General features: G+C 41.2%; 2 protein-coding genes across 4 annotated transcripts; one reads left to right on the top strand and one right to left on the bottom strand.

Annotated features, from left to right (window-relative positions):
• Positions 1-1753: 1753 nt before the first annotated feature.
• LOC139544314 (zinc finger protein 271-like) lies at positions 1754-12286 on the bottom strand. Of its 2 annotated transcripts, XM_071351284.1 has the most exons (4): positions 12077-12286; positions 11062-11353; positions 10554-10649; positions 1754-3954 (listed from the first exon to the last, which is right to left on the bottom strand). In XM_071351284.1, exons 1-4 carry the CDS (start codon positions 12245-12247, stop codon positions 2201-2203), a joined length of 2313 nt encoding a protein of 770 aa, XP_071207385.1. In that variant the 5' UTR covers positions 12248-12286; the 3' UTR covers positions 1754-2200. The 2 variants fall into 2 exon arrangements, with proteins under 2 accessions (XP_071207385.1, XP_071207386.1); XM_071351285.1 differs by lacking the exon at positions 10554-10649.
• A 5961-nt stretch (positions 12287-18247) lies between these two features.
• LOC139544313 (GTPase IMAP family member 9-like) lies at positions 18248-23581 on the top strand. 2 transcript variants are annotated; one of them, XM_071351282.1, is made up of 2 exons: positions 18248-18399; positions 22118-23581. In XM_071351282.1, the coding sequence occupies exons 1-2, from the start codon at positions 18375-18377 to the stop codon at positions 23398-23400; spliced, it is 1308 nt and encodes a 435-aa protein (XP_071207383.1). In that variant the 5' UTR covers positions 18248-18374; the 3' UTR covers positions 23401-23581. The 2 variants fall into 2 exon arrangements, with proteins under 2 accessions (XP_071207383.1, XP_071207384.1); XM_071351283.1 differs by lacking the exon at positions 22118-23581 and adding an exon at positions 19492-20802 and having other exon boundaries at positions 18259-18399.
• The last annotated feature ends 905 nt before the right edge of the window (positions 23582-24486 follow it).

Genomic DNA, 24486 nt, shown 5'->3' with positions numbered 1-24486 from the left:
TTCTGTCATTCGACTGGTTGCGATTAACAGACTGAAGTACTTAAAACAGCTGCAGCCTGAATAATTGGTCTTTAATAATTGGTATTTTTCTTAACCATTTCAGCGTGGGGATGATCTCCGTGTTCTCTGGTCTTGTACTTTTGGTAGAGTTGCCAACCATTTCAACATGTAGCGACAGCTTCCATGTTTTCTGGTCTAATCTAAATTTTGTCACAGGTGGTTTTATACAGGAGTAGAAAAGGGGGCGTTCCATGGCGCTGTGTAGAAGACTAAAATCACATTGTTATCTCTCCAAAAGTATTCTTATGCTTAATCATTTATTTTATACAACATTCAAACTCCATAATTGAGAAGTGTATATAAACAAAGAAACCGTGTGTCTCCTGTCCTTCGTGAGGTCATCAAATGAAACAAACTCGACATGACTGTTCCTTAAGTGTCCACGGACCACCCCAACTGCTTGGAATACAGAAATACTGTTCAATTATTCAACCTTTTGATGTCCAAGTGTCTCTCTGTGTTCCACAGCCACATTCCAATCTCAAATACTACAGAGCCCAGAAGCAGAGTATTTTATGAATTTTCTCTGTCTCGTCATAGCGACTACCAATCTGACACCATGTTATGTTTGTTCCTTGTATAATGGCAAACCGGAGCGTAGGTTAAATTACTTTTAATAAACAGATACTTCAGCTAGCGTTACCCTTATGTAGCCATATCAAATATTTTCTTTATTAAACAATTTTTTGGTTACTACATGATTCCATGTGTTATTTCACAGTTTTGATGTCTTCACCATTATTCTACAATGTAGAAAATAGTCATAATAAAGAAAAACCCTGGAATGAGTAGATGTCCAAACTTTTGACAGGTACTGTAAATAATTATAAAAGTAGAACTGACGCAAGGTTTTTGTTGAGAAGGTCAGAATTTTTTTAAATTATACTTGATTCCCAAGTTGATTCCAAATTCCCAATTTAAATTAACCAAGCTCCAAAAGACTGAGTGATGCCACTGAACATCAGTGTGTAAAAAATATATAAAGGGCTTCAGGTGTATTAATGCCAAGAGATTGATCTATCTATATAGTGAACAAAAATAAACACAACATGCAATATCACATTTTACTGTGTTACAGTTCATAAGGAAATCAGTCAATTGAGATTAAATCATTAGGCCCTAATCTATGGCTTTCAATGACTGGGCAGGGGTGCAGCCAGGGGTGGGCACTGGGGAGCCGGGCCCAGCCAATCAGAATAAGTTTTTCCCCACAAAAGGGCTTTATTACAGCCTGAAATACTCAGTTTCATCAGCTGTCTAGGTGGCTGGTATCAGACGATCCCGCAGGTGAAGAAGCCGGGAGGTCCTGGGCTGGCGTGGTTACACGTGGTCTGTGGTTGTGAGGCCGGTTGGATGTACTGCCAAATTCCCCAAAACAAAGTTGGAGGCAGCTTATGGTAGAGAAATTAACATTCAGTTCTCTGGCAACAGCTTTGGTGGACATTCCTGCAGTCAGCATGCCAATTGCACGCTCCCTCAAAACTTGTGAAAACTGTAGCATTGTGTTGTGTGACAAAACTGCACATTTTAGAGTAGCCTTTTGTTGTCTCCAGCACAAGGTGCACCTATCTAATGAGCATGCTGTTTAATCAGCTTCTTGACATGACTCAGCTGGATGGATTATCTTGGCAAAGGAGAAATGTTCACTAAAAGTGATGTAAAAAAATTCAGGCCAAAATTTCAGAGAAATAAGTACACTTTACATGTTGCGTTTATTTTTGTTCAGTGTATATATATAAAATAAAATGTATAGCTCAAACAGAAATCCTATGGATTATCTTGGCAAAAGAGACAAAATGACAGAAAATGTGAATGACTCATTCTGATATTTTCACATGAAATAGGTGTTTAATGATTTACACAATAGTGTAAAATAAAATCTTAAGCAATTCAGTACACTGTCAGAAAAACAGTCATGTCTTCATGAGGAATTTGGCCTCATGAACATTGACCCTAAGACTTACAGCAATATCTCCAAGCATTACAGCAGGCACTCATCTAAAGGACACATTCATTTCCTACGAGGCTTTCCAGAAACCCATCCCAGAACTTTTAACCCTACAGATACATCCCTGTTGTTCCTGATGTCTGAAAGCAGGAAGTTGCCCCACTGTGAATGATAGAGATTATATCACTGAGTCTACATCACAGCAGCATTAAGGCAAGCACTGCTGTCTTCACCTCCTTTCTTATTTCTGAAAGAGCGGTCAGAAGATTTACGAGACCGATCACGTGTTGCTGCCACACCATTACAGCTATGGTTTTTGTAGTGTCTTATGTCAGAAAAGCCCTTTCCACATCTCTTGCAATAATAAGGCCTAACTCCGGTGTGGACCTGCATGTGGGCTTTGACATTGTTGGCTTGGCTGAAACCTCTCCCGCAGACGTCACATTTGAATGGCTTCTCTCCCGTGTGGACTCGCTCATGCCTTTTGAGATTGGTGTTGACTGAGAAAGTCTTGTCACAATAACTGCATTTGAAGGGCTTTTCACCTGTATGGGTTCGCTCATGTCCTTCGAGAGCTTGCTTAAGAACAAATTTATTTTCACAGTATTTACAAGCGTAGGGCTTCACTCCACTGTGAAGTCTCATGTGATAGTCCAAAGTATTTTTATAGGCAAAGTTCTTTCCGCAAATGGAACAAGAGTATTGCTTTAGTCCTGTGTGACTTCGTTGATGGTTTTTCAGAGTTAACATGGAGCTGAAGCCGTTCAAACATATGTCGCAACTGAATGGCTTTGTTGAGGTTCCCGCTCTCTTGGCGGTTCTCTCTCTCGTTCTCTCTCTTCTCTGTTGTTCCCTCTGCTTCTCTCCTTCAGCTGTGTGCCATTTTAGATTGTGTCGTCTCATTTGAAAATTGTACATAAAAGTCTTTCCACATAAGTCACACATAAATGGTTTGGTTGCCCCATGACTATGCATGTGAGCTTTTAGGTCAGTGGACTGAAGGTAGCTTTTCCCACACACTTTACATTTGTACGGTCTCTCCCCTGTGTGAAGAACTTGGTGTCTCTGAAGGTTTGCTTTATGGCCGAAAGCAGCTCCACATGTCTCACATTTAAATGCCTTCTCCCCTGTATGAACAACCATGTGGTTTTTGAGGCTGCTGCTTGTCATAAAACCCTTACCACACTCTGAACATGAGTGCGGCCGTACACCTGTATGTGTTCGCATATGAATATTTAGGCCACCATGCTGTCTGTAACTCTTTCCACATACAGCACAGCTGTATGGTTTTTCACCGGTGTGGATTCTCTCGTGCTCGATAAGCAGTTTCCTTGATGTGAAACCCTTGTCACAAGTCAGGCACTTGAACGGTCTCTCCACTGCATGAACAAGTTGATGTCGTTTCAGATCTTTCTTGGTAGAGAATGTATTTCCACAGACTTTGCAACTGAGCGTTTTGTCTCTGTGACGCAACATGTGATGTTCGAGCTGCTTGGACATTGTGAATGTTTTGCCACATTGACCACAAGTGAATGGCCTTTCTTCTGTGTGAATTAGCATCTGATGTACCAGTGTGTGAATTAGCTTGTGAGCTTCCAGTGACCCCTTCCTGCTGAAGGTCTTTTCACACACATCACACTTGAAGGGTCTTGTGTGAGTTAGCTTGTGTTGTACCAGTAGGTTGTTCCGGCTGAAGGTCTTCTCACAAACATCACACTTGAAGCATTTGGTTTCTTTGGATCGCATCCTTTTAGTAGTATTGCTGTTTTTCTGGATTTCATGGCTGTCTCTCTCGTTGCCCTCTGGCAAAGCAGCTCTCATATGCTCTTCGTTGGATTCAGTGTCTCTTGGAGAGGGGTCTGTATTCAGTCCATCTGTGTCTCCCAGAGAGGAGTCACACTCCAATGAAGACATCTCTGTGGGTTTGCTGCAAACCTTTGCAGGACCTAAAGACAAAAGAATTATGAGTATATATATACACACACACATATATATATATAAAAATAAACTATAAATTAAGCAGGTTTTACAAAGGAGGATTATACAAACTAATATCATTAATTAAAAATAAGTAGCCTTGTCCGAGCTAGAACGGCCCATATAACCGGAGCCTATAGATCTTCTGTTTATGTAGCATGAGGCATCTTGATGATGTACAAATAAAGCAGCTGGACGCTAGTCTGAATCTTTTTTTAACATTAGCATTAAAATAAACATACGTTTACCAGCCTGTGAATTGTTTTCAAACTGGGCCATATTCATTAGTGCACAAAGTAGCAAAACGTTTTACAAAGGAAAGTGGAAACAAACATTCAGGTAGTCCCTTCCCCATAGGTAGCGCATCCAATAGGTTAGCTAAGCTTCCCCCTAAGTCAATTTAATTACATTTACCCATATTATGTAAATTACTCCTGTCTTTACAGAAATAAATCAAATTATTCAAAATACTAAACCAGAGAGCATGATATAGCCACAGAGGATCATTAGTGTCTCCCAAAAAAATAATTGTGGATGGTTTTAAAATCGCAAACGCATAGCCTAAAGTTGGGAAGCGCACAATTTCAGCAGCTTGGCAAATGCTCCGAATGTGTACAAAGAAAAGCATTGTTCAGAATGTTATTTTTTGCAAATAGAGAGTTATTATAATCTCAAAATTATGACTACCCAATTAGAGGTCTTCATGGGTACAAACAGTTGGACCCCTTCCGATATGGACCTGGGGCTTTCCCACCCGGACCCGATATACACTACCGTTCAAAAGTTTGGGGTCATTTAAAAATGACCTCGTTTTTGAAAGAAAAGCACTTTTTGTCCATTAAAATAACATCAAATTGATCAGAAATACAGTGTAGACATTAAATGTTGTAAATGACTATTGTAGCTAGAAACAGCTGATTTTTTATTGAATATCTACATAAGCGTACAGAGGTCCATTATCAGCAAACATCACTCCTGTGTTCCAATGACACGTTGTGTTAGCTAATCCAAGTTTATAATTTTAAAAAGGCTAATTGATCATTAGAAAATCCTTTTGCAAATATGTTAGCACAGTGGAAAACTGTTGTTCTGATTAAAGAAGCAATAAAACTGGCCTTCTTTAGACTAGTTGAGTATCTGGAGCATCAGCATTTGTGGGTTCGATTACAGGCTCAAAATGGCCAGAAACAAAGACCTTTCTTCTGAAACTCCTCAGTCTATTCTTGTTCTGAGAAATGAAGGCTATTCCATGTGAGAAATTGCCAAGAAACTGAAGATCTCGTACAATGCTGTGTACTACTCCCTTCACAGAACTGGCTCTAACCAGAATAGAAAGAGGAGTGGGAGGCCCCGGTGCACAACTGAGCGAGAGGACAAGTACATGAGAGTGTCTAGTTTGAGAAACAGATGCTTCACAAGTCCTCAACTGGCAGCTTCATTAAATAGTACCCGCAAAACACCAGTCTCAACATTCACAGTGAAAAGGCAACTCCGGGATGCTGGCCTTCTAGGCAGAGTTCCTCTATCCAGTGTCTGTGTTCTTTTGCCCATCTTAATCTTCTATTTTTATTGGCCAGTCTGAGATATGGCTTACTGGCCAGTCTGAGACATGGCTCTGCCTAGAAGGCCAGCATCCCGAAGTCACCTCTTCACTGTTGACGTTGAGACTGGTGTTTTGCGAGTACTATTTAATGAACCAACCAATGAGCTGAGCTTTACGGGAGTGTCCAGAAACCATGTCTCGGTCACAAAATGTTGCTACTAACCTTGTACGACAGCATGCCTTATGAAGTCATGAAAACTGGTTGTATGGCTTATATGGCCAAGTATACAGATTTGACAATATTCTTGCAGAAAAATGGAATATGAATGAGAATGTCTCTTTCACGATTTGCCCAAATGTAACTGGGGACTTCACACTAAAAGTCCTGTTGTTCAGTTATCCGTTGCACACACACTGCTGCCATCTTGTGGACACTGTCAGAATTACAACCAGAGTGATGCTTTTCTTTAAAAAAAACGAAATTTCTAAGTGACCCCAAACTTTTGAACGGTAGTGTACATAAAACATTTTAATATAGAGAGAGACCTGTACCATATAGACAGGTAGGATCCAAACCCGGTCAGAATCGAGTGAAGGTAGCAGAATAAAAAAATAACAAAAATATTTGAAAAAAAATCTAAACTACTTTATTAACCAGGGCTGCGCCACAGTAGGGAGAGAGGTGCCTCTCTAGCAAGCAGGGGAGGGGCCTTACTGTGACCAAGTGATGCAGGGAGTGAGAGACAGCAACCAACCAAGCTGACTTGTGCTATAGATGAGTTAGCCGACGTCGTCACGAAAAACTATGCACTTGGTTCAATAGGGCAGAAGTCTGAGTTGTGCATTCTGGATGGCCAGATAGCTACCAACGATGACAAGAAACTGCCATGTGGGGATCCGTGACTCGTTTCAGTTTTCATGATTGTCAACATTATGATCTGTATCTAAGTGACTAGTTTGATGTTCCATAATGATCTTGTTTTCATCAATTGAGTCAACTTTGATAGACAAAAAAAAAAAATGTCATCCATAGACATGGCTTCCAAGACCATTGACTCAGAATCTTTTGTTTTAGCTTGACCATTATCTTGCATTCGTCTAAATTCAGGTAACAGGTTGCTGTAACACCCCCCTTTGACTTTGACAACTTCTATTGATTAAAAACGGTACAGAAGCAAATGTGTGGATATGAACATTATCTTTAAAACATGTTTAAATCCTGTTTTGTTAAGAGTTGACAGTAGTAAAAACCATAAAAACTTCCAGCAAAATTACTCAACGGCACCGACAGATTTTTCACAGTCGGCTCGGGGATTGGAAACAGCAACCTTTCTACCTGCCGCTACCTGCCGCCCTAGTGTCTTCCTTTTTTATGATGGTATAATATACCATCATGTCCTCAGTTCTTGTAACATTTGAATTATCTGGGACTGATACTGAAAATTGTTGCTTTACCAGAGAGAATATATTTTATTCAATTGCCATGAAGCAATATATCCTCTATTGATTCAATTTTGATAGACATCATGGTTTCAAAGTTAATTGATTTAGAATGTCGCATTAGTTTCATTTCAACATTTACTGATGACTTGACACGCCCATCCTCTATATCTGAGCTACACTATACATACAAAAGTACGTGGACAACACTTAAAATTAGTGGATTCGGCTATTTCAGCTTCACCTGTTGCTGACCGGTGTATAAAACAGCACATATCCATGCAGTCTCCATGCCTCACCCAATGTAATGCGGTACGGATCTGTTTTTTTATTTTTATTCCTTATAACTGGAACTTCCATCAGGAGCTAGCCAGCTAACTAGCTGCTAGTCTTTGTTAGCCACGGCTAGCGGTCCTCGCCTTTTCCCCCCCGGAATCAGCCAGCCTTAGCTTGGACAATCACCTGCCAGTCTGCACAGCGCGATATCAACCCAGAGCATATTGGAATGCCTCTCTCCACCATATCACCGGATTCCTGCCGCTCTGGACCATTACTCCGGATCATCGCAGCTAGCTAGCTGCAAACGAGTGGCTACTGTTAGCTAACGCCTCTTCCCGAAGCAAGCACCAACTAGCCTTGAGCTAGGCCCATATACCAGCTAATTCTAGGGCTACAATACCTCCTTTGCCAGTTGGCCTGGACTCTTTATTGTCAACACGGAGCTCCGTCGATCCAGCACGACTGGACTGCCGACGTGATTTCCCGATGTGGTCTCAACAGGCTATTCTGTTAAGGTATCGCAGCAGAACCATCTACTAGCCCCAGGCCGCTAGATTTTTCTGAACGCTGTGTCCCCTGCTTGTCCAGCGTAGTAGTGACTACCGAACAGCACCCTGACTCACGTATTGCTACTCGTTTGACCCTATGATCACTAAGCTACACAGCTGATGCACCCGGGACTGTTTCAATAACACGGTACCTCATTTTGTTTACCTGTCGGCCCCAGCCTCGAACTCAGGTCCTGTATGTACCTAACTGACCCGCTCTGCCCATTCATCCGTTGTTGTCTTAGCTCTCCTGATCAACACCTGTGATTGCTTTATGACTCTCTCTAATGTCAATATGCCTTGTCTACTGCTGTCTTGGCTAGTTTTTATTGTTTTATTTCACTGTAGAGCCCTGTCCCGCTCAAAATGTCTTAGTTCTTTCGGCTCACCCCACACATATGCGGAGACCTCACCTACGTTAATTGATGCGTGACGATGAGAGGTTTCGTCTCTGGAGGCAACGCATAGGTTTACCTCCACTGTACTCACATCCTACCATACCCGTGTCTGTATATTATGCCTTGAATCTATTCTACTACGCCAAGAAATCTGCTCCTTTTATTCTCTGTCCCCAACGCACTAGACGACCAGTTCTTATAGCCTTTAGCCATACCCTTATCCTACTCCGGTGATGTAGAGGTTAACCCAGGCCCTGTAGCCCCCAGTTCCACTCCTATTCCCCAGGCGCTCTCATTTGTTGACTTCTGTAACCGTAAAAGCCTTGGTTTAATGCATGTTAACATCAGAAGCCTCACCCCTAAGTTTGTTTTATTCACTGCTTTATTACACTCGGCCAACCCTGATGTCCTAGCCGTGTCTGAATCCTGGCTTAGGAAGGCCACCAAAAACTGCCAAAGGGGGTGGAGTTGCAATCTACTGCAGAGACAGCCCACAGAGTTCTGTCATGCTATCCAGGTCTGTGCCCAAACAGTTTGACCTTCTACTTTTAAAAATCCACCTTTCCAGAAATAAGTCTCTCACTGTTGCCGCTTGTTACAGACCCCCCTCAGCCCCCAGCTGTGCCCTGGACACCATATGTGAATTAATTGCCCCCCATTTATCTTCAGAGTTTGTACTGTTAGGTGACCTAAACTGGGATATGCTTAACACCCCGCCCGTCCTACAATCTAAGCTAGATGCCCTCAATCTCACCCAAATTATCAAGGAACCTACCAGGTACAACCCCAGATCCGTAAACACAGGCACCCTCATAGATATCATCCTGACCAACCTGCCCTACACCTCTGCTGTCTTCAACCAGGATCTCAGCGATCACTGCCTCATTGCCTGCGTCCGTAATGGGTCCGCGGTCAAACGACCACCCCTCATCACGGTCAAACGCTCCCTAAAACACTTCAGCAAGCAGGTATTTCTAAATCGACCTGGCCCGGGTATCCTGGAAGGATATTGACCTCATTCCGTCAGTAGAGGATGCCTGGTTATTCTTTAAAAGTGCTTTCCTCACCATCTTAAATAAGCATGCCCCATTCAAAAAATGTAGAACCAGGAACAGATATAGCCCTTGGTTCACTCCAGACCTGATTGCCCTTGACCAGCACAAAAACATCCTGTGGCGTACAGCATTAGCATCGAATAGCCCCCGAGACATGCAACTTTTCAGGGAAGTTAGGAACCAATATACACAGGCAGTTAGGAAAGCAAAGGCTAGCTTTTTTAAACAGAAATTTGCATCTTGTAGCACAAACTCCAAAAAGTTCTGGGACAATAAAGCTCATGGAGGATAAGAGCACCTCCTCCCAGCTGCCCACTGCACTGAGGCTAGGAAACACTATCACCACTGATAAATCCACAATAATTGAGAATTTCAATAAGCATTTTTCTACGGCTGGCCATGCTTTCCACCTGGCTACTTCTACTCCGGTCAACAGCGCTGCACCGCCCACAGCAACTTGCACAAGCCTCCCCATTTCTCCTTCACCCAAATCCAGATAGCTGATGTTCTGAAATAGCTGCAAAATGTGAACCCCCCCCCAAAAAATCAGCCGGGCTAGACAATCTGCCGCAATTATTGCAACCCCTATTACTTGCCTGTTCAACCTCTCGTATCATCTGAGATCCCCAAAGATTGGAAAGCTGCCGTGGTCATCTCCCCTCTTCAAAGGGGGAGACACTCTAGACCCAAACTGTTACAGACCTATATCTATCCTACCCTGCCTTCGAAAGCGAAGTTAACAAACAGATCACCGACCATTTTGAATCCCACCGTACCTGCGCCGCTATGCAATTTGGTTTCCGAGCTGGTCATGGGTGCACCTCACGCTCAAGGTCCTAAACGACATCATAACAGCCATTGATAAGAGACAATACTGTGCAGCCGTATTCATCAACCTGGACAAGGCTTTCGACTCTGTCAATCACCACATTCTTATCAGCAGACTCAACAGCCTTGGTTTCTCAAATGACTGCCTCGCCTGGTTCACCAACTACTTCTCTGATAGAGTTCAGTGTGTCAAATCAGAGGGCCTGCTGTCCGGACCTCTGGCAGTCTCTATGGGGGTGCCACAGGGTTCAATTCTCGAGCCGACTTTTCTCTGTATACATCAATGATGCTGCTGGTGATTCTCTGATCCACCTCTACGCAGACAACACCATTCTGTACACCACTCACTGGTGGTGACACCACTCACTAGCTGCCTATGCCCTTCTCGTTTTGGCCCATTTGCTTCTGTTTGGTTCCTAGTGATTAAGACCTTGGTTTGCTAACCATTATTCCAAATAACACAATTTGAAGGATTACCTGCACAGACTGACATCGCATTAGTGACAGTGTTTGCTTGACTGACATTCCCTGGCAATGTTGAAGCCGCTGTGATTCCAGAGAACATTGAGAGACCTAAAACATAACAAGCATAATTACCTTTAACACACATTCACCTTTCCCTTTCTTCCCACAAAATTGTGTGATTTAGGCCTAAATGTATTTGAAAATAAATTATCAGTAGGCCAAGAACACCAATAACTAGCTTTAGCTAAAGCCTTGGCAGGTAGCCTAGTGGTTAGAACATTGGGCCAGTAACTGAAAGGTTGCTAGATCGAATCCCCGAGCTGCCAAAGTAAAAAAATATGTTGTTCTGCCTGAGTAAGGCAGTTAACCCACTGTTCCTAGGCCGTCATTGTAAATAAGAATTTGTTCTTAACCCACTGTTCCTAGGCCGTCATTGTAAATAAGAATTTGTTCTTAACTGACTTGCCTAGTTAATTAAAAAAATATTGTCTGGCTAGCTAGCTAGGTCTATAACACTCACCAACTGGTGGAATTGCAAAAATCATTCCATTGAGCAGAATATGCGTGGGTCCTTTCGGTTCTGCTTGTGCCTGCATTTTAGCCAGTGATGCTCTATAATGTTCAGCCTTCTCAGTCAATGCCTTCATATCTTCATCCATCTGCTCCACCTTGGTTTTCAGAACTTCATCCATCTGCTCCACCTTGGTCTTCAGTTTATCGTTCTCATTTTGTAAACTTGAGGAGACCACTAGGAATAGTTGGCAGATTTTACGAATAGCCTCCCCTGTCACCAGATTCATAATTGTGTACAGCTGTGAAGAGAAATTGAAAAAAAAATGTTACCTAAATAGTTAGTTAACGTTAACTTAGTTATCTGTGCAGTCAGCTACGCTGCAAAGAAAATGATGTGAAACCACTAAGTTAACGCGGCAGGTAGCCTAGTGGTTAGAGCGTTGGTCCAGTAACCGAAAGGTTACTAACCAGTAAGGTAAAAGATATCTACCAATTCCATGCGTTTTGTAATTGTGTTAGTTTCAACAGCACGTACAGCTGATTCAGGCTGTACGTGCTGTTGAAACTAACACAATTAAAAAACACATGGTAACAGCTCGAATCCCCGAACTGACAAGGTAAAAATCTGTCGTTCTGCCCCTGAACAAGTCAGTCTTCAAGCCGTCATTGTAAATAATGATTTGTTCTTAACTGACCTGCCTAGTTAAATAAAAGGTTTAAAAAAGAAAAACACATTTAGCTAACGGCTAGTAGTTAGCTAACTAGCTAGCAACTACCGAAGATACGGAAATTGCAGGAAGCTGACTAATTTAGCCATAGTTACACCAAATATTCGCAGTGGTTACACAACGTTGGATAAACTACTAGACAACGTATATTTAGCTAGTTAGATAACGTTACGCGTTAACAGTACTATACGTTGCCACAGATAGAACAATGAGGCATATATTTTTTCCGGATGTATAACTAGTTAGGTTACTTTAAAAACATATTTGACGCAGTTAGCTCAACTCTGTACTCACCTCTCTCTCCGGATTGCAAACGTAAGAGTTCGGCCCGGTGGTCAAAAATTTGCCCATTTCTGTCATTGCCGTCTCGACGACAACGGCCATAATAGACGTTGTTTCTAACTGAAACATATTGTAAGCTGTAGCCATTTTACCCTCAGACTCACTCACATAACAGCTAGCCATCTGTCACTTAGCATCGGCAGTTCCTTCCTGTACGCCTAATTTTCAAAATAAAAGTACTCCTGACTTTTACTTGACATTGTTTTCTGGATAAAAAAAATATCAGAAAATTATACTTTGAACTTGCTTAAACATTTATTGAAAATGCAAACAATTCATTATATAAATCAATTAGCAGATAGAACGAAGCTAACTTTAAATAAAGTTTTTGACTGTACTATTACATTTTTAAAACTATATTGGTGAATCTTTTCATTATAATCCCCTATATAAAGTTTTTGACTGTACTATTACATTTTAAAAACTATATTGGTGATGCTTTTCATTATAATCCCCTATGAAAAACAACAATGATAACACAATACCAACACTGTTGCTGGAAGTTTTAATGGTTTTTGACTGATGTCAACTCTAAACCTTCAAGCTGCATACTGGACCCTATTCCAACTACACTACTGAAAGAGCTGCTTCCAGTGTTTGGCCCTCCTATGTTGAACACAATAAACGGCTCGCTATCCACCAGATGTGTACAAAACTCACTAAAAGTGGCAGTAATAAAGCCTCAATTGAAAAACCTAAATCTTGACCCTGAAAATGTAAAAAACTATTGGCCTATATCAAATCACCCATTCCTCTCAAACATTGTTGAAAAAGCTGTGGGGCAGCAACTCACTGCAAGACAAATAATATATACGAAACGCTTCAGTCTTGTTTTAAACCCCATTAAAGCACCTTCACGAGACTGCACTCGTTAAAATACATTTTAATAGCGTCAGACCAAGGCTCTGCATTTTTTCTCGTGCTCCTAGACCTTAGTGCTGCTTTTGACACCATGTTTTACACCAAGGTAAGTTGGTTTTATATTCACACATTCAGACATTCGCCAAAATCCATTTACAAATGTAAAAATCAATAACTAATTCATTGATTGTCACAGAAACATAAAAATAGATATGGTTTATTCTATAACTGTCTAGCATACTTTTAAAACCTTTGTTTTGAATACAAATTCCAGTTTTGATTTGATAGAAATACATAAAATCTTTAAAATGCAATTTAAAGCTGTATAAATCAATAACTAATTCACAGTTTGTTACAGAATCATCAAACTAGATATTATTTATTCGATTTATTCTATATTCTTACAACCTTTGTTTTTAATACAAATTCCACTTTTGGCGAATGTCTGTTGAATGTCCAAATGTCTGAATATAAAACCAACTTTACCTCGGTATCGAACACCACAATCTTTTGGAGAGATTGGAAACCCTAATTGGTCTACACAGACAAGTTCTTGCCTGGTTTAGATCGTATCTGTCAGAAAGATATCAGTTTGTCTCTGTGGATGGTTTGTCCTCTGACAAATCAATTGTAAGTTTCGGTGTTCCTCAAGGTTCCTTTTTAGAACCACTATTGTTTTTACTATATATTCTACCTCTTGGTGATTTCATTCGGAAACATAATGTTAACTTTCACTGCTAAATCAAATTTGATTGGTCACATACACATGGTTAGCAGATGTTGCCCACCCTGGAAGCCAAATAAAACTGTGAAGGACCTTGGCGTTAACTCTGGACCCTGATCTCTCTTTTGACAAACGTATTAAGAATATTTCAAGGAAAGCTTTCTTCTATCTTCGTAACATTGCAAAAAATCCTAAACTTGTTGTCCAGAAATGATGCAGAAAAGCTCATCCATGCGTTTGTCCCTTCTAGATTAGACTACTGCAATGCTCTACCCTTCGTCTGCCCGGATAAAGCACAAAATAAACTTCAGTTAGTGCTAAACACGCCTGCTAGAATCTTGAGTAGAACCCCAAAATTTGATCATATTTCTCCAGTGCTAGCCTCTCTACACTGGCTTCCTGTTAATTCTAGGGTTGATTTCAAGGTTTTACTGCTAACATACAAAGCATTACATTGGCTTGCTCCTACCTATCTCTCTAATTTGGTTCTGCCATACATACCTACACGTACGCTACAGTCATAAGACGCAGGCTTCCTTACTGTCCCTATAATTTCTAAGCAAACAGCTGGAGGCAGGGCTTTCTCCTATAGAGCTCTATTTTTATGGAATGGTCTGCTTATCCGTGTGAGAGACTCAGACTCAGTCTCAAACTTTAAGTCTTTATTGAAGACTCATCTCTTCAGTAGGTCTTATGATTGAGTGTAGTCTGGCCCAGAGGTGCGAAGGTGAGTTGAAATGCACTGGAGCTACGAACCACCCTTGCTGTCTCTGCCTGACAGGCTCCCCTCTCTCCACTGGGATTCTCTGCCTCTGACCCTATTACGGGGCTGAGTCACTGGCTTACTAGTGTTCTTCCATGCCGTCCCTACGAGGGGTGCGTCACTTGAGTGGGTTGAGTCACAGACGTGATCTTCCTGTCCGGTTTTGCGCCCCCTCTGGCTCGTGCGGTGAAGAAGGTCGTCGTGGGCTATACTCAGCCTTATCTCAGGGTAGTAAGTTGGTGCTCTGCGGATATCCCTCTAGTGGTGTGGGGGCTGTGCTTTGGCAAAGTGGGTGGGGATTATATCCTGCCTGGTTGGCCCTGTCCAGGGGTATCGCGGACGGGGCCACAGTGTCTCCCGACCCCTCCTGTCTCAGCCTCCAGTATCTATGCTGCAATAGTTTCTGTGTCAGGGGGCTAGGATCAGTCTCTTAAATCTAGTGTAATTCTCCTGTCTTATCCAGTGTCCTGTGTGAATTTAAGTATGCTCCCTCTAATTCTCTTTCTCTCCCGCTCCCTCCCCTCTCGGAGGACCTGAGCCCTAGGACCATGCCTCAGGATTACCTGACCTGATGACCCCTTGCTGTCCCCTCTTAGCTCCGCTCCTCTGCAAGACACCAACTCCAAACAAACCGGCACTGAAGGCCTCTTCGACTCCCCCAACCGGGTCAACAGGTGAGACTGTCCACCCGTGATCTTCCCTTAAAGGTGGACTCATGGAAGCTCGCTCCATGCTAAATAGGAGCATTCAAGATCCTCAGTTGCATCAACTCGATCATCAATCGTCTCCAGAGGGTCTGTCCATCCTTCCATGTCTCCCGTCTCGAGCTGGTAAGGACCAGTCCCTTCTCTAACCCCACACCTGCCCCTCCGCCCCCTCGTCTTGTGGATGTCCGCCCGGCCTACACTGTCTGGTGTCTGTTGGAGGCTCGACGGGTCCGAAGCACCCTGCAGTACCTGGTGGACTGGGAGGGCTACGGTCCTGAGAAGCGGGCGTGGGTGCCTGGCCGGGACATCCAGGATCCGGGATTTGTTTGGGACTTCAACCAACTACGTGGTAGTCGCCCTGGCTCTGTGGTTTGAGCCGCTCCTAGAAGGGTGTACTGTCATGGTTCCACCTGTCACCAGAGGGCGGCAGAGACCGTCCTGGAGACATTAATGACACTCAGATGTGTCATATTACTCATGATTTCCCTGTTAAAAGGGTGTGTTTTCTGGTATCCTTTGCAGAAGCTGGACATCTGCATTGCTTGCTGTTAGGGGTTTAGGCTGGGTTTCGTTATAGCCCTTTGTGACATCTACTGATGTAAAAAAGGGCTTTATGAATACAATTGATTGATTGATTGGTTGATTTAACAAAACAGGATTTTAACATGTTTTGAAGAGAAAATGTTTCTTTCCACATGTTAGCTTTGGTACTGTTTTAAAATATAGAAGTTTTTAAAGTGAAAGGGAGGTGTTTCAGAATCATCACACCGTCTACTAATAGGATCCAGTGTCATACCATGAAAGTTTGTGTCATTGGGGTGTTTTTATGGGGTACAGACACTGTCACCTGTTACCTGAATCTAGGGGAATGCAGGATGATGATCAAGCCAAAACAAACGATTCTGAATCAATAGTCTTGGAAACCATGACAATGGAGGAAATAGATTTTCAGCCCATCAAAGTGGAATCAATTAAAATAAACCTACAAAAATATAATGTAGAACATTCTGTCAGTAACAAACATAGCTCAGACAGAGGATGGGCGTGTCAAGTCATCAGTAAATGTTGAAATGAAACAAATGCAACATTCTAAATCAATTAACTTTGAATAAAATATAATTCTCTCAGGTAAAGCAACAATTTTCAGAATCAGTCCCAGATAATTCAAATGTTACAAGAACTGAGGTACCATCATAAAAAAGGAAGACACTAGGGCAGGAGGTAGCCTAGCGGTTAAGAGTGTTGGGCCTGTAAGTGAACAGTTGCTGTTTCCAATCCCCAAGCCGACTGTGTGAAACCAAAAAATGTAGAGACATCATTCGGAAGTCTCTTACAAAGGAAAAATAGTACACCAAGGGGACAGATTAAAGGCTACCCACTGAGCACAGATGTCAGATCAATGTCTAGTTTTGATTTACATTTGGTTGAGTTGTCAACTAACTGTGAATTCAACGTGAAATCAACAACAAATGTCACCATGTCATTGGATTTAGGTTAAAAGTTGGGTGAAAAAAATACAAAATGCCCTTAACGTTGATGACTTTTTTGCAAATCCAATCAGTTTTCCACGTTGATTCAACTTCATCACATTGATTTCATTGGTTGAAATGATGTGGAAACAACGCTGATTCAACCAGTTGTTGCCCAGTGAGTCGGCCCATTAAGGGACCTGAGCGAAAGGTGGTAGCTGAAAAGATAAAAAACATAAAAGCTTTTAAATATTACAATGAGGCACTTTCCAGTGCAATTAAAGAGTCACTGTCTGCTTTTAACCATAATGGAGTAGGTTCTAGCACTGATGTGCTGCGCAAAATGTAATCAGGGGCAATTTAACAGTCGGAACCTCGAACTTCCAATAACTTAGACAGCATAAATTACAAGCCATGCTGAACAAACAGTTTTTGAATGTGGAAACATTACTGTCGTGTACAATATGTGGTGCTGCATCAAAAAGGCAGACAGTGTGCAACACATTCCCACATATTTTGTTAATTAGGCTTTCGAGAGCACAATTAAGTGAATTGAACACCAATTAGAACCCCAAAAATTGCATTTACCCTCTTCTCATGGAGAAAGGGAATACAAAATATGATCAATTATCTTCCAAAAATGTCAAACAAGATTGGAGGACACTACTGGGCTGTATAATTTGACAATTTAAATAACAAGCAAATTACTAACTAAAGCAAAGGGTTACCCAGGGTGCTTTGCGAACCATCCTGACAAAAGTTGTGAGCCAAAAATACTAAGAAGGAAGTTAATTTAAGTAAAATATTTTGCAGAATACGATTTTTTGTGATCCCGCAAAAGGGTTATTGTAGGCCTGTATGTCATGGGCTGTATCTGAACTCGGGTCTCCCATGGGCGAAACCAATTCCCTCTTGGCCCAAGGTTGACACTGATGCTGAAGTTGCAGGGAGTACTAACTTTATACATCAAACCCAAAGAAGTTCATACTTAGAATTCTCTGTTTTCATCATCCATCTGATGTTCCAGAGACAGTTTATCAATCGTCCAGCAGATGGTGATCTTGTATGTTATATATTTGCACCCTGACCTGTAATACTGTAACATGACAAGACTTGTTCTCAACTTTTAACATAACATATTGTAGCTTACATACATATAAGAAAGCCTACTAACTTAGTTCACTTTCAAATGTCTCATTTGGAAATGGCCCACAGGATTGATTGTATGTAGAGTATCAAAACTCACTGTTTTCACAACTCCACATGTGTAGTTCCCTATCAGAATCATAACTCAAATTATGTAATCATAGTATTAAACAAATAACAGTTATAGAAACACAGACATGTTTAAGACTCTTGAAATGAAATGAACCATTGGATGAAATTGTTTTGGCAAGATGAAATTGATAAGCCTATTGAAACTGATTATTGATTAGGCCTATTAAAATTCTGTAGGCTGTTAGAAAGGAGGGAGGAGGGAGGGGATACCTAGTCAGTTGCACAACTTAATGCATTCAACCAAAATGAGTCATCCCCATTTAACCCAACCCCTCTGAGGGGAGGTGTTTTACGCTGAGTTGTAACATGTAATCATCCAACCAAAATGTGTTTAGGGCCCTCATGGCTAGAGCCCGCCCTGCACACAAGGCTATAGAGACAGTAATGATTCGTTAGATCACTCTAAAATCAAACAAACACAGCACATGACAGACGGCACAGCTCAAACATGAGTTCCCTGGATAATCAGATGGGTAAGTACACTCAGTTAACAGTATATTAACATTCTTGTTGTATATATGATACTTGTATGAAAGGAAGTTAAATGTAATAACATCATCAACTAGAATTGGTATTTATATCAGTAGACTACTGTAGTGCAAACCCATCAGGTCAATGCAATAATATTTTATGTATTTTGTTGAGTTATCGTTAAATGGGTCAAAGTACACAAAAAGTATGGTTCTTTACACTAACTTTTCATTCAACTAACAGTAAACATGTAGAAATACTGCTGTCAAACATACAGTATATTAAGTATATCCAATATAGTTCAGTTCAATTCAAATTACTTTATTGTGAAATGCCGGATCTTCTTTTGTGGTTGACACAATCAGTAATAAATAAAGAGACACTCACTGTTCATCAACAAGTACATCCGTTCATAATGGGGTTTCTGTGCATTGTCAATATATGTAAATATTTTAGCTTTTTTACTTATGAGGGTGCTGTCCACAAACAGGAAATTATTATCTTCTTAAGTGAAACTTTCAAGTTGATTATTTAGTTAATTAATAGATAAATAACTTAACTGAAACACAAGCCAGTACCCAGTTTCCAGCTTCTCATTGCTTTTCTCTTTTTTCTATGTTACATGTGTCGGGGTAAAAAGGACACCATCAGCTGCATGTTTAATTAGCACAGGTCTCTTAGTTTCCTGCACATTTTTGCATATGTATTGAATTATGGCAGTACCTGCCCTGCTTGTAATTTCATGTGGATGGTTGTTTGATGTGTTTGAACTGTACCCAAGTCATTGGAGAATTAAAAAAAATATTTTGTCTCTTAAAAAGTATTATATGATTTTTAAGATGTTGAGACACTTTTTAAAACATACAATAAAGAGCATTTTTGATACTGCAAAATGATTTGATTGGACATGTCATGTGATTGAGTGGGATCTCCATGGAATATCGGAACAATAATATGACTCAAAGTAACATCACATTAAAATATACCGTAGCCAAAAGGACAATGCAAATTAATTGAAATCTTGAAAAGGGGCAAACATTGCAAACATGCAATTCTGTGCCAATAGTGAAGAACTTGTCTTTGTCACCCAACAGAGCAGCCAAAGCAAAAAGATGAGCTGAGGATTGTTTTGGTTGGGAAGACTGGAGTTGGGAAGAGTGCCGTAGGAAACACCATCCTGGGAGAAAACACTTTTATGTCTAAGTTATCTTCCTCCTCTGTGACATTGGTGTGTGACAAAACCAAAACGAATGTGGATGGGCAAAAAATTGCTATCATCGACACTCCAGGCTTGTTCGACACCAAATTTACCCAAGAGGAGATACTGAACGAGATCAAAAAGTGCATCACTTTTGCTGCTCCTGGTCCCCATGCGTTCCTGATTGTGATCCAGCTGGGTAGATTCACAGACGAGGAGAAAGAGGCGGTGAACATCCTCCAGCAGATCTTTGGCAAAGAGGCAGAAAAGTACACCATAGTGCTTTTTACTCGTGGAGATGATCTAGAGGGAGAAAGTATTGAATCATTCATTATGGGAAGTGAAGTCTGTGCAGATTTAAAAACCTTGGTCTTTGAAGCCTGCCATGGGAGATATCATGCCTTCAACAACAAAGACCACAATAATCGCTCTCAGGTCTCTAAGCTGCTTGAGAAGATCAACAACATGACCATAATGGATGGAGGACAGCACTACTACACCAACAAAATGTTCCAAGAGGCTGAGAGAGCGATTGAGGAGGAGATAGATAGGATTCTGAAAGAGAATGAAAATAAGACATGGATAGAGATTGAAGCACTGAAAGGTAAATATGGAAGAATTGCCCTGGATCGAGCAATCAAGGAGCTGAAGCAAAATAAGGAGAGAGAAGCAAGAGATAAAGCTGAAAGAAATATTGCATATTTGAAAGCAGCTGGCTTCACTCTTGTTGGAGTGACTTTTGGAGCCTTCACGAAAGGAACCTGTAATGTACAATGACAGACAACAGTTTTGCCTGACTTAGTGTTTGCTGAAACAAGCACAAATTATACAGAAACACACTTATTTTGCATAACGGGATACATTTACATAAGCTTAAGTTTTTGAAGATAAAACATTTTAGGTGATGGGTGCAGTTGATTCCAGGCTAATTGTAAAATAACATCATACTTTGTATACTGTCCAGATGTATCTATATTTTCAAGTTAATTCAGATTTCACAGGTATATCCAGATATATTCATCATTTTTTACTGTAGTTGTCATTTTTCATTTTAGAGTTTAAACCTGATTGTTTTCCTTGATTCACTATCTATGAAAAAAAAACGTTATTAGGAGAGAATTCAATGTAACCTATTGCATGCAGAAATATGATTTGAAAATGAAAGATTCACTGACATAAGAAACTGAAATAAAAGTTAGACAAAGAACATGGTTGAATTGAGTTTTTGTTTAGTTTGGAAATGATTTTGAAATGGAAATAATTTACATAAAGTAGGTTTGAATTGTGTGTGCAACAAACAAAAATGTAATGTATCCTCGATATTGTACCTGATAAAATAAAGGTTTAAAAATGGTAAATAAATAAACCCCAAAAATAAGAGTGAAAGGAGGTTACGTACATAAGAGAAAGCCTACTAACTTGATTCACTTTCAAACGTCTCATTTAGAAATGGCCCACAGGATTGATTGTATGTAGAGTATCAGAAGTCACTGTTTTCACAACTCCATATGTGTAGTTCCCCTGTCAGAATCATAACTCAAATAATTTAATCAGAGTTTAAACAAATAACAGTTATACAAACACTGTGCATGTCTAACTATCCTAGGTCTCTTGCTTTCCTGCATATGTATTGAATTATGGCAGTACCTGCTCTGCTTGTAATTTCATGTGGATGTTTGTTTGATGTTTCTGAACTGTCCCCAAGTCATTGGTGAGAAAAAACAGGTTGTGTCTCTTTAAAAGTATTATATGGTTTATAAGAAGATGTTGAGACACTTTTTAAAACATACAATACAGAGCATTTTATATATTGTGATGCTCACTGTAAAATGATTCTGTTTGACATGTCATGTGATTGAGTGAGATCTCCCTGGAATATCAGAAGAATAATATGACTCAAAGTAACATCACATGAATCTATGGTCAATAAAATATACCGTAGCCAAAAGGACAATGCAGATTAATGAAAATCTTGAAAAGGGGCAAACATTGCAAACATACAATTCTGTGCCAATAGTGAAGAACTTGTCTAAGTTATCTTCCTCCTCTGTGACATTGGTGTGTGACAAAGCAGGCGGGCCGGCTGGGTAATAAAGCCCAACTAATAAACCTAATTACAAACAGGTGTAACTAATAAACAGACAAGGAGGGGGAGGAAAAGATCAGTGGCAGCTAGTAGGCCGGTGACGACGACCGCCGAGTGCCACCCGAACAGGAAGGGGAGCCACCTTCGGTAGAAGTCGTGACAAAATGGTGTAGAATTCAATATGCAACATACATGAATATACATGAAACATAAATGTGCTGTGTTGTCAATAATCTACTTAATAAATGAATTAATAAATCACTAAATTAAAAGTGAAAGGAGACTGAGAGGATATCAATAATGGCAGTGAATACCGGTGTTACAAAAATATGGCACTGATCAGTAGCATGAACATGTTTGGACTTAACACAGTTGTTCAGTCTGTCTAAAGCTATAATTCACATTTCAGTATTTCATGTCTGAACTCTTGCTTCAGGTGCTAACAGCAATGACCTGAGACTGGTGTTGGTCGGCCTGAGTGGAGTGGGGAAGAGTGCAGCTGGGAACACCATTCTGGGCCAAAAGGTGTTTGATTCCAGAATCAGCTTCAAACCAGTAACACTGAAGAGTGAGAGACAAGAAGGAGAGGTGTGTGGGAGGAGAGTGATAGTAGTGGACACTCCAGGTCTGTCCAACAGTGACCTTTCTGAGGAGGAAGTGAGAGGGGAGATGAACAGGGCCATGACTCTGTGTGAACCAGGTCCCCATGCATTCCTCCTGGTCATTCAGCTGGGTCGCTTCACAGAACAAGAGAAGAGTGTAATGGAGACACTCAAGGAGCTTTTATCTGCCAACATAGATGGAAACACGATGGTGCTCTTCACTTATGGGGAGAGACTGGAAGACACAACTATAGATCAGTTCATTCGCGAGGATAGCAATCTGAAGAAGCTGGTTAAGAAATGCAGGGGTGGATACCACGTGTTCAAAAACAATGACACCAGCAACAACAATCAGGTTAGAGAGCTTTTAGAAAAAATAGAAACCAGACTCCAGAAAAAGCAGAATAGCTGGTCATGGTACTGGAAAGGGGCAGCTGGTTGCTTTATCGTCATTTCAGCAGTGATGATAGTAAAACTGTTGTTAAAAAGGTTACGAACACGTCCCCCACACATCCCTCCTGTCTCTGCCACCTGTCCTGTCCCTGACATAGTTCCTTCTGTCCCTGACATGGTTCCTCTTGTCCCTGACATGGTCCCTCCTGTCCCTACCACCTGTCCTGTTCCTGACATGGTCCCTTCTGTCCCTGACATGGTCTCTTCTGTCCCTGACATCGTCCCTCCTGTCCCTGCCACCTGTCCTGTCCCTGACATGGTCCCTCCTGTCCCTACTACCTGTCCTGTCCCTGACATGGTCCCTTCTGTCCCTGATATGGTCCCTCCTGTTCCTGACATCGTCCCTCCTGTCCCTGACATGGTCCCTCCTGTCCCTACTACCTGTCCTGTCCCTGACATGGTCCCTTCTGTCCCTGATATGGTCCCTCCTGTTCCTGACATGGTCCCTCCTGTCCCTGACATGGTCCCTCCTGTCCCTGACATGGTCCCTCATGTCCCTGACATAGCCTCTTCTGTTCCTGACATGGACCCTCCTGCCCCTGCCACTGTCCCTCCTGTTCTTGAGTCAGTTTGGGAAATGGTGAAGTCAAACAACAACATTATTTTCACAGCGGCAGTAGGACTGACTCTATTGGTCATCATAAGAAAAATAATTAGGAAATAATGAGAGGTTGGTTGGATGGGACATGATTTCCCACCTGTGAGTTAAATTAAATGAATGCTACAATTATACACCTCGGTTTACTCTTAATGAATTCTTAGAACATTTCTTATTGAATGTTAAGAGAATGGGTGACAGGTTGTATTTGAAGAATCATAATAAAATATAAACATGCAAAAACTGATTTAGAAAGACTGGATATTATGCATATAAGCTATTGTATGGTTTTCATCAGGTCTGTTGTCACAAGAAAAGCATCAGGTCATACTGATGTACATGTATTTCTACTTTGCAAACATAATCTGGGCTTCTATTGTGAATATGATTCTAGCTTTAAAGACAAGAACGTTCCAATGTGGATAGTCAAAATGTCCTAACATTTAACCATTTCCTCAATGACAATTATAAGCGACAGATCATTTACACAATACATGGAATCCTTTTGTCAAACCATAAGTCACTTTATTCAGGATGCAGTTAGGGTGAGTAGTTTAATATAATACCTGCAGCCAAGATGCATAACAGGCATTGTTAAAAGACCTACACACAAGTTCAAACTAGTTGAAGTCTCTCGGGGCATTGAGATTAATGGCATGTCTAAACCACCAGTGACTGTAACTATTGTCTCTTTGCCATCTGAAACCCTGCATTGGGTTCAGCTCCACATCCTCCTCATAACCAGAGTGAAACTATGCTGTCATTTAATCTGAACATACCAGTCCATGCCCTAAAAGAAAACAATGTTCAAGTAGTTCATGAATAGGTATTATGTGCATAACTGTCCTCAGGTTGCTGTCCTCAGGTTGCTGTCCTCAGGTTGCTGGCCTCAGGTTGCTATCCTCAGGTTGCTATCCTCAGGTTGCTGTCCTCAGGTTGCTGTCCTCAGGTTGCTGACCTCAGGTTGCCGGCCTCAGGTTGCCGGCCTCAGGTTGCCGTCCTCAGGTTGCCGGCCTCAGGTTGCCGGCCTCAGGTTGTTGGTCTGTCCTTGGTCTGTCTTTATAAAGTAGTTATGATGCAAAACATTTACATTGCCACTATGACCAGTGGTTTGCTGTTGGGAATTTTGGGCAGAGTTTAAGCAAACTGTAT

Source organism: Salvelinus alpinus, chromosome 18 (genome assembly GCF_045679555.1).
Source record: "Salvelinus alpinus chromosome 18, SLU_Salpinus.1, whole genome shotgun sequence".
In the NCBI taxonomy this organism is placed as follows: domain Eukaryota; kingdom Metazoa; phylum Chordata; class Actinopteri; order Salmoniformes; family Salmonidae; genus Salvelinus; species Salvelinus alpinus.
This window is presented reverse-complemented; position numbering and strand designations above follow the sequence as displayed.